General features: G+C 40.1%; 1 protein-coding gene across 3 annotated transcripts; it reads left to right on the forward strand.

Annotated features, from left to right (window-relative positions):
* Positions 1 to 704: 704 nt before the first annotated feature.
* On the forward strand, positions 705 to 10,841 carry si:dkey-76b14.2 (DENN domain-containing protein 1B). 3 transcript variants are annotated; one of them, XM_034120497.1, is made up of 23 exons: positions 705 to 885; positions 1,824 to 1,888; positions 2,492 to 2,535; positions 3,709 to 3,764; positions 3,841 to 3,960; positions 4,050 to 4,119; positions 4,218 to 4,298; positions 4,389 to 4,454; positions 4,906 to 4,959; positions 5,045 to 5,155; positions 5,343 to 5,443; positions 5,679 to 5,724; positions 5,823 to 5,924; positions 6,790 to 6,915; positions 7,097 to 7,198; positions 7,463 to 7,553; positions 7,731 to 7,771; positions 7,858 to 7,908; positions 7,991 to 8,038; positions 8,137 to 8,244; positions 8,627 to 8,706; positions 8,813 to 9,026; positions 9,334 to 10,841. In XM_034120497.1, the coding sequence occupies exons 1-23, from the start codon at positions 869 to 871 to the stop codon at positions 10,270 to 10,272; spliced, it is 2,733 nt and encodes a 910-aa protein (XP_033976388.1). In that variant the 5' UTR covers positions 705 to 868; the 3' UTR covers positions 10,273 to 10,841. The 3 variants fall into 3 exon arrangements, with proteins under 3 accessions (XP_033976388.1, XP_033976389.1, XP_033976390.1); XM_034120498.1 differs by having other exon boundaries at positions 4,398 to 4,454; XM_034120499.1 differs by lacking the exon at positions 4,389 to 4,454.
* Positions 10,842 to 10,857: the final 16 nt, after the last annotated feature.

Consider the following 10,857-nt stretch of genomic DNA (forward strand, 5'->3'; position numbering starts at 1 on the left):
GTTTTAGAAGTGAAATTCATCTTCAAGTTAGACTCTAGATGGCACAGTATGAACCAAAATGGAGACCTGCATTATCTAATGATAAGGAAGTTGTGCTTGAACACCACTAGGAGGAAGTAAAGAGATCTGCGAGTGTAAAGCCAATCTTAGCAGGATGAGGATATGAAACCTGTCGACCAAATGACTTCATAAATGCTAGATCTAAAAATGCATATGTTTTTTTTATTTATTCAGGAAGTCACAGTGAATTCTTTTGACGAGAAGGTAACTCATTATAGAGGAGACAAACTACTACACTCCTACAACAACTATAATAATAGAAAAGCAAGATTGAAATATACATACAAGGTTAGTTAGAAATATCCTTACAAAATAAAACAGAAATACAAGCATATTGTGTAAACCGGTCTGAAATCAGAACCTCTAACATTTCATTTTTTGTAAATTGTCCAATTAATTTCAGTGTGTGAAGTTGTAGTCTACTCTAACAGTATACACTGTACCATGATTGTTCCTGAAGCCACTCATGAAGATTTATATGATTAAAGACATGCTTTACACCTGATGGCTGCCTTTTTAAAATGAGTATCCAACTCTAGGAAACAGAGGGTGAAAAAACATTAAAGGATGGAAATGGAAGTCTATGAGAGAGCTTAGAGAGGTTGGTTATAACAGACGTCATGAACACACACTGACATAGATCAGGAAGTGTTCTGTCACTTCTATTGCGCTGATTGTGCAGAGAGCTGCTACCGCCGGTGTGCTACTTCGTTTGCACCACTGCTACATCCAAAGTATGGCCATCATCTGAGACTCCTGCTGAAGATATCGGCCCTCAAACACATGGACACAGACACATCGGGACAGCATGGGCTCCAGACTGAAGTGAGTGGTCATGTCTTTCTTCGCTTGACTTCCATCATGACTGCCCGTCAGTCTGTTCTTGTGGTTTTTCATGACTTCCTCTCACAACTGCACAGGAAGTTTCCTGCAGCAACTCTTTGCCTTTTATGTGTTGCCATACACTTTACAGTAGACACTTTTCTTCTTAAAAGCAATCTGTGTTTGATGCATATGAGCCACTTTTTAGAATTGTAAAGTAATCCCACAGTGGAGGAGGAAGTATTCAAATACTTTACATGAGTAAAATAAGCAAAACCGGAGTGTATAAAGACTATCGTACAAGTAAAAGGATTGCATTTTAAAATGTTATTTAAATTAAACTACAAAAGTATAGGCATCTAAAAACACTTAAAGTAACAAAGGTGAAAGTATCCAACTTGAAGAATTTCGCCTATAAGAATAATTTATTGTAAATATTCTATTCTATTTATTATTGATGCATGAATGTGTTTATCTGTTTAATGTTGTAGCTGGTAAATACAGAACAGATTTTGTAAAAATGTTTGGGGGGGTGTTTATCTATAATAATACATCGCCATTTGTAGTAGATTGATATTTGTTAAAAGTGACTAAAGACGTCAATTAAATGAAGTCGAGAAAAATAGTACAATATTTACCTCTGAAAAGTAGAGTAGAAGTACACAGCAGTATGAAATTGAAACACTAAATTAAACTACAAATTCCTCATAAATGTTTTTAAGTAAATGTATAAGGTAACAGTCCTTTTTCCTCAAAAGCACCTGTTTCATACCTCCCTGAGAACAACATCCTCTTGGTTTTGTGAGATAATGTTTTGATTCATATGATACATGTTGGGCAGATTGACTAGTTAGTGTCAACACATTATGTGGAAATGTTTTGGTTTGAAACACACTGTCAAGATAATCTTAAAAATGATGTGTGAATCTCTTTCCTGTCAGACAAAACCCTGAGCGAACCTTTTACTGGTTCTTTCAAGCAACTTGCCCCGTAGCCAGAGACAAAGGTGAGTCCTCTGTCTTTATTCTGTGCGACACACCGGGGCTAAAGAAGTAGAAGTGATTACTGTGATTCTGTGTATCAGCCTCTATATTGGTATAGATAAGCCATTTGTCAGCAATGGAGAAGTTGTTTAAAATTGTTCCTCAAACTCCTCTGACTTTGTTTACCATCTTCTCGTCATTTTCCCGCATTACATGTTACAACAATCTGACTGTTAACTACCATCTGACATGTGGGTGACTTAGAAAACACACATGAATTATGATGTGATAAGATAATAATGCTTGGTGAATATAAAGGTGTTTTTGCCGAGCTTAGGGCTCATACTTCCTGTCATGTGATCAGAAAAACCACAAAGTCACACTAGATGAGATGAAGCATGTTATGTTTATCTGACAGACTGAGCAGCTGGGTTAAATAAATACTTTTTATTGACATGCAACATTTATTTAAACTGCCCATCTTAAATAATGTGTCGTCTTTCTATTACAACCAGTGTTGCCTTATAACACACCTAAAAGACTTTGCTTCTCTACATGTTCTGTGTAGTTGATGTTTTTGGAGTATAAGCCATGTGGTTCATTTCATCAATGTTTTTATGTCCTAGATCCCGGTGTTCTGTTTCAGTTCCCAGAGGACTTCAGCGATGAGGTAGCCATTCATGTCTTCTGCTCCTGGAATGGTTTAATATGTGTTGATGTATTGTTGCGTTAAACTGATGGAAGAGGCTTGTTTTTAGCCATGCTACTGCCGTGCCTCTGTTAGGATGGCAATGTCAGTCAGTCTGCGGGTCAGTCCGTCCACCACTCAGGTTCAGACTGAAATATCTCAATAACTATTAAGATAGACGATATACATTTATGTATTCCTGAGGGACATTATTTTGCTGCAGCTGCAGTACAAGGGAAAGAGTGCTAGTTTAAAACAAAACAATCTATAAGGCTGCAACTATGAAAGTATCAATGCCCAAAATCCACAAAATGTAGATATACACAATGTATAATTTGTATTTCCATTACATTTTTAGAAAAACATTTCTGTGTTCTTCAGAAGAGAATTCCTACTGACTTTAGCAATCCCCTGACCTTTGATGTAGCGCCACCATAAGGTTTACATTAGTTTTTGAGTAAACTATTTCTGCAGCTATTGGATGAATCGGCATGACATTTTGCATACATGCATTAACAATGCCATTGCTATGAATTTTCACGCAGCGTTATATTCTGATCAAATTTCTAACGTGTCTAATATGGGAGAGTGGGGTAAGATGAGTCAATTTGTACTAATGTTGTCCTCTAGGCAAGGGAACATTAGATAGAAGTGATTCTATTCTATTGTTTTACTTTTATGTATGCACCACGACACCAAGTCAAATTCCTCGTACGTGTAAACCTACCTGGTAATAAACCTGTTTCTGTTTCTGATTCTGATTCTGATTCTGATTCTGATTCTGATTCTGATTCTCTCCATCACAACCAGATATAAATGATGTGTACTTCCTGAATTTATGGTCACAAGACAACAAATGTGCACAGTTCCCTAGATTAAGGGGGTGGGTCAATTTACCCACTGGCTCATTTTACCCCACTCTCCCCTACTTTGGTTTGTGATCGAATACCTCCAAAAAACACTCACCATCCCATCAGCCTCAGCTGTACATTATCGCTAATGCTAATTGGATGATACCTGCCTGGCAGTGTGAATGTGTTATCAGTGATGTGCCTAAGTGCAGCCTCATATAACCATTAGCATTGCTTGACTCTTTCAACATGTCATGTGATTTTTCACTGTTCATGTGAAACACACAATTCTATCCCTCTCCAGGAGTCCTCTCAAACATTACCCCGGTTCTGCTTCCCATATGACATAGGACTACAAAGGTGAGTACAAACTGTTGTTACTCATGGTTACACTGTTTATCTATATGTCAACCTCTCACCACATCTATCTGCACAGAGCGAAGGAGGGGGTGGCCGTGCAGCACTTTACTTTTGTTTTGACTGACCTTGAAGGATGCCAGCGGTTTGGCTTTTGCCGTCTCACCAACCACACACATACCTGCCTCTGCATGCTCAGGTACATCTGTGTGAGAATGAGGAAATGTGGGAGTAAGGGGATTTTAAAATAGTTATTCTAATGATTCTAAAATTATGATTTCATTACAGTTATCTTCCATGGTTTGAAGTGTTTTACAAACTTCTCAACAACTTGGCTGATTACCTCTCGAAAGGACAGGTGAGTTTCCGTTGCTTGTGTGTTATCTTTCTGCTCCTCTATTTGTCTGAAATAAACACACTCTTATATGAGTATCCTTAACATCATGTTCTCAACAGACCAATGAGATGAAAGCTCTGCTGGCTGCACTCTACAAGCAGCCCTTACCACTGGCAGCTGGATCAGTCACTCTGCAGATGGTAAATCTCTAAATATCCAATATGGTGTCACACTTGACTTATTTGGCTGTTTACCTGTCAGTGGTTAGCGTGTTGTGTTTTTTTTCTGAGGGAGAGCAGCTTTTGGTCAGCACAGAGGTGTCCCATCCTGATGGACACAGAGAGAGAAAAGAGGGGGTGAGTCCCACAGGGGTTCATGTGGTCTCGAAGAACTGCGGAGCGGATACAGACTAACTCCTGGAAAAATCTAGCTGTCTGTGCTTGATGGCTAAACCTCGTGTGTGTGGACTAAAACGTTGTCATTCGTCTCTCTAATTGAATGTTTATGCCAAACCTAACACGATTTGCACTAATGCCCGCCTGACCTTTGTGAACAGTTGAACAGTTGTATGTATCCTAACCCATAAATAACCCTTGATTATACTGATCCCAAATAAGTGTATGGACTTTTTTTCATTCCAAAATAAGCCATTATTTAATGGATACAGAACTTTGGAATGAAACCTATAGCCTCATCCTGTAACCTTTTGTGCATGCATGTCATATGATTTCGAAGCCAGCTGAAAGCAGAAACATTTGCATTAAAATCCAGTTTTTATTAATGTTTTGTTTCATTTGTCATGACCAGGTTCCATACTTCATCGCTCCAGACCCAAGAAGTCTCCCTTCAATCCCCGAAAATGTGAGTAAAAATGATTTAAAGTTAAATGAATTAGTTTAGACACCTAGCCCATTAAACCTGAATTGCATGTGCTTGTGTTTTCCAGAGGAACCTGACTGAGATGATAGTGGCAGTAGATGTGGGGAACCTGCTCCAGCTCTACGCCAGCATGCTGTTTGAGAGACGCATCCTCATCTTTGCCAGCAAACTCAGCACTGTAAGACACACATTTTTTATCTTCTATTGTTTTTAAAGAATGTCTAGACGTGTGTCATGTTCAGACTCTGAAAACTCATGACACTTTAGCTTATCCAATAAGTTCAGTCATGGTAGACCATACAGAAAGGCGTGTGTATCCTGTGTGTTAATGTCTGAAACAATTGTCAATTTTGTGTTGTGTATAGCTGACGTCCTGTGTGCATGCACTCAGTGCTGTGTTATACCCCATGTACTGGCAACACATCTTCATTCCTGTCCTGCCACCCCATCTGCTGGACTACTGCTGGTAAGAACTCTACCTACCTACCTACCTACCTACCTATAGCCACATACCTACCTACCTGCCTATAGCCACCTACCTAACTACCTACTTATTTACATTCCTACTTACCTACCAACCTACCTACCAAACATCCTTCTAACCTTCCTACTTTCCTAGTTATCTACCTATTTACCTACCAACCTACCTACCATCCCACCTTCAATTAATTGAATTCACTCTTTGTGTCTTTGGGTTACAGTGCACCTATGCCCTACCTAATAGGGGTCCACGCCAGTCTATCTGAGGTAAACGCCTAATTAAAGTTGTCCATAGTCACTCAATTATTTCCTTATTGTGAACCACAAACGGAAGCTCAAACTGTGTTTTTGTGTCGGTCTGACAGAGGGTGAGGAGTCGTGGCTTGGAAGAAGTGGTTATTCTGAATGTGGACACAAACACTCTGGAAAACCCCTTTGACGACCTGAAAAGGATACCTTCAGATGTGGTAATAAATACTCTGTGTATATGTATGTTTGTCTGGTCAAATTAAAGTATTTTGGTTGTCTCTTATCTCACACTGAACTATTTCTAAGAAAGGAAATAATGACTGGGATGTGAAGTGTGTACTACAGAATCAGGCTGTTATCCTAATTATTTATATTAATTTTCGAGATAGTGATAAATACATGTTTCAAAATGTGCAAAGCATATTTTGATAGATTCATGGGTCTTTGATTGGAATTATAACAGGTGTCATATGGACATAGGAACTACAATTAGGAAATAAACTGGGATGTAAAAGTCCGTCTTTCGACCTAGATTCCTTCAATGGAAATAAAAGCAAGGTTCTTTATTTTCTAACCCTAACCCTGAAAAGTTCATGCAGTTCATTGAGTGGTATGAACACACGTTCCAGCCCAACCATAATTCTCTTTCTATATTTCTGTCACTCTACACAATCTACGATAACAAAGTCAAAATGACAAAAAAGAGTATTCTCTGTAGCAGCTTTGGCACTTCTTCTGTTAATCGTATTTGTTGTGCCCATTTGTATGTTTTTGTTGTTGGTTTTGAGCACTAGATAGCGCATTGGGGCAAAGGGTATTTTGGTGACCTTACCGGCATAGGTGTGGGATTGGGACTGGGAAGAGCAACAGTTTTATGACCGTGTACCATGCACACGCTGTTTTTCTTTGGATATAAAATGGTATTGAAAGCTAAAAACGTTGTCGTGAATGAGATTACACACGTCCAATTCCCTTACCCAGTTTAGCCAATCCCTCTGCGATATTGAGTGGCAATAGTCACCACAGTATTATTAATCATTATTATTGAGCATAATCATGATAAAAATGTAAATATTTCTCCAGATGTCAGGGCTGAAGGTGTGTTTGAAGCGTCAGGCGGTGTCTCCTGGCTGCGGGGTCTCGAGGGCCTTCCTCAAAGCTCAGGCTCTGCTGTTTGGAGGCTACAGGGACGCACTGCAGGGTGAAAAGGTCAATCATTCAAAAAGGCTTATTGATGTCATGTTTTTATAATAACAATACTAACAGTGCAGTAAATGATTAAATAGTTCAAATGTGTTTTCTGCATTTCTGTTTGTTTATTTATATGGGCAGCTCGTCATGCCTATGTGCCTTTTGTTGTGTCAATAACACTCTACTTTTTTTTCTACAGGAGGGAGAGGTGTGGTTCAGTGAGGAACTGTTTGTAGAGCACAAGTCTTCCAGCATGAGGCACTTCCTAGAGAATGCCATTCATCTACAGTCCTTCAAACAGGTGAGCATTGTGCCTCGTGTGATTTACTGCCCTCTCCTGGGCACTGCAGTTACAGCTGGAGAAGAGCTTGTCCAGAGAAAACAAATGAAATGCAGCTGCTTCAAAATGTTTCTGACATCCTTTGATGCTGATTTATACAGTAATGGGCGGGGTGTTGTTTGCTACATCATATTACTTGGACTAAGTCATTCTGGTATTACTCTACTGTACATGAGTAAGCATTTAATATAATTTAGAAAAACATATCAAAATGTGTTTTTGTAGTTCATTGACGATCGCCTGGATATTCTGAACAAAGGGAAAGAACCAGATGACCTCTATGAAGAGGAGGTCTTAAAGTGTGAAACAACTGCAGGTATGTGTGTGTGTGTGTGTGTGTGTGTGTGTGTGTGTGTGTGTGTGTGTGTGTGTGTGTGTGTGTGTGTGTGTGTGTGTGTGTGTGTGTGTGTGTGTGTGTGTGTGTGTGTAAAATATGTATTTTATTACTCAGGTATCACTCTTCTCTTCCCATTGTGTTGTTGTGTTCTCATAGGGAGAAGCAAATCCTATCAACAGTTAGTTGGTAATTTAAAGGTAAGTTATTTGTATTATTATTGAAACCGTTTAAAGTTAATTCTTGTAAGTTCTTGCCAAAAATACAGTATGCACAATTCTGACAGAAAGGGGGAGGAGCGCTCATCCTTAACATGAAGTCCAAAGCAAACATGAGGGTGAGTCTTTTTTGTAAGTATTGGGCAAGTGAATTCAGTCATATAAAAAACATTTGTTCATGCTGATTTTAATCTCTCCCAGGCCAAAGGTCTCACAAAGTCTGGTTTTAAAAACCTGCTGTTGCACAAGGTGGGTCAGTGTTTATGTGGTTTTGGTTTTTACGGGGATCAATCAAATGCTGCTGTTGATTTATTATAATACTTATTTGTTGTGTGTGTGTGATGCAGACCCAAAATGAAGAGAACACCCTGCAAAGGGGAGGATCTGTGAAGCACCGCCGTGCCCAATCGGACTGCTTGCAGAACCGCCTGCCAATCACTCAACACTTTGGGAGGGTGAGAGCTCATCAGTAATCAAATATTTATTTAAAAAATGTCTTTCTAAAATGTAACAAACATAACATTATAATAAGATACAATAACTACTGTACATAAATGAATGCATTGATAAATATTAATAATACAAATAATAATGGCCATGTTTTTTTGCAATGATTAGTCCATAAGCCAGAAAGCATTATTGTGGCACTTTTAGTTTCCCCTACAAGATACCATTCACATGTATCCTCTTTATTAACTAATGTTCTTATTTGTGCTATTTTGCATCGTTTTTGCTCCATTTCTATTGCCTTATTGTGGTCCGCCCCAACATCTGTCACCTCTGTTGTGGAAATGTTGCATTCTCTTTGCTTCGTTACTCCATGTTGCCTCCTGCTAGTCACGTCCCCGTCGGCCTGTTCACAAACGGTCCCCTGGAGACGAGGAAGACGTGCAGGACACTGGGGACACATGGGATGGGTGAGAGTCGGAGATAAACTGAGAGATGGAGAAAAGTGGGAAAACCCTGGGATTTATGTATATATTTAAAAATATGTTTTACTCTTTTGTTATTTCTGTGTATCAGAGCTGGTTCTGGGCCTGTGGTCGAGCTGGACTCTGAGCTGCAGAAGGATGAGGAAGATGCGGAAGATCCACTGCTGTGTGACCCAGAGGAGATGGATCTGCTGGGGGAGATCTTTGACACGCTCAGCTCCCGGAGCTCCAATGAGCGCGGCCACCTGTACGGCACACGCAGCCTGGATCTGTTTGGACCCGACAGCCATGACTATATCAGGAAGGTAAGAAGATGAGGTGGCGGATGTTTGTGAGGTAGAGGGTCGTCCACCAATCGGAATACATTGGTTCCATTCCTGGCCAATGCAGCCAACATGTCGGATGTCCTTGGGCAAGATACTGAAACTGATATTGCATCCAATGGCATGGCCAACAGTGTGTGAATGTTGTTCTCCCCTGAGAAGGTTGTACCTTGAATTACCTCTGCCTCAGCATGTGAATGTCAAGTGCTTTAAGTGACTGGATGAGGGCTAGATAAATGCTTGAGGGTCTAACACACACTGGTCTTACTCATGCCGTTGTGTTTTCTAGGTTTGTTTTCCAGCCAACCCGAGCCAAGAGAGCCTGTCTCTGTCCATCAGCGGCAGCGGCAGCCTGCACAGCTGGAACGTGGAAACCATGGAGGAGCAGTCAGACCTGACAGAGGACTCTGATTGGCTGTGCCTGGACACCAGCGTACCAGAGGAGGACAGGACAGAGAGTCCGCTGGCAGTGTGTGACATAGGACAGCAACAAGGAGGACAACAGGAAGAAGTGAAGGTAGCAATAAATGGGAACAAAGAAGAAGAAATAGATGGTGGAGGTAACTTTAAGGAAGTGAAATTAGAGGAAGAGACAAAAGAAGTGGGTCAGGAAAAGAGAGTGAGTTTAGGAGAGGAGCAATTGATAGGAATAGGTGATAATGGTGAGGATGAAGTGTTGACAGAAGAGAGGGAAAGCGAACAAAGACAGAGTGACGAGGTAGCTGAGGGGCAAGAATTGGAAGAAGTAACAAATGAAATGCAGAAAGGTGAAGCAAAAGGAGAAGAGGGAAAAGAGCAGGAGAAAGATAAAGAGGATTTAAACAAACTGAATCGTCATCATCCCAACGCTGCGGAGGAGCAGCAAGAACTGGAGGACAATCTGGAACCCACATCTGGGCTTCAAAGTCTCATTGTTGACCCTCCAGAAGGTCCTGTAAAAAGTAGAGAAGAAGCAGTAAAGAAACAGGAGCAAGACACAAGGCAGACCCCCTCTCCTCTTAAAGTGATATCTGCTGAAACACGCTTCCAGGCGCTGAGCCGCGGCTTTCAGGTGGAGTCCAGGATCCAGGAACGGTCTGAACCTGAGAGACCCTGCAACACAGTTTGGAGCAGGGAAAACACACAGACTCACCCGCCATGTGTCTCAAATGTCTCAAAGGATGAGCATGGTGAGGACGAACCGCCTCTGATCAAAGTGTCTGAGCTTAAAAAGAGATTTGAAGCCTAAATTATATTTGTATTTTAACAAATCCAATGAAAAACACCAACATGAGCAATGTGCAAGTGTGTCAGCACTGATCACTCCTGCATATCTGTGACCCATGCCCTTTTTTTTTTAACTTTGTAGCGCTTTAAAAATAGGACATATATAACGTTTCATGTTATTTAAAATGACTCAGTTAACCTAAAAAAGGATTGTAGCTTTAGGAAAGTATTATACAGACTTCAATAGGTTGCGCATTTGTTGTGGACTATTGGGGGGTGGAGTGTTTTTAATCATTTTTGGTATATTTGTCAAGAAGTTGTCAAGAAAATCTTATGGAACTTTGCCAAGATTTACCAAATATGAACAGATTTGTACAACTAGGAAATGTAGTTGACATTAAAGAAATACATGAATGTTTTGCATTTCTGCTACTGTATGATGGCCCATTTGTCATTGATACATGAATATTTGTTATAAGGTGTGTGAGAAAGTTATTAAATACTATAACTGACAATGAGGATATTGCATGTTTGGTCTTCACACAGAATATGAATAACTTAAAGCGTAATAAACAAACTATTTTGAAAATCTAACGTCCCGTTTCCT

The sequence above is a fragment of the Trematomus bernacchii genome, unplaced genomic scaffold (assembly GCF_902827165.1).
Source record: "Trematomus bernacchii unplaced genomic scaffold, fTreBer1.1, whole genome shotgun sequence".
Lineage (NCBI taxonomy): Eukaryota > Metazoa > Chordata > Actinopteri > Perciformes > Nototheniidae > Trematomus > Trematomus bernacchii.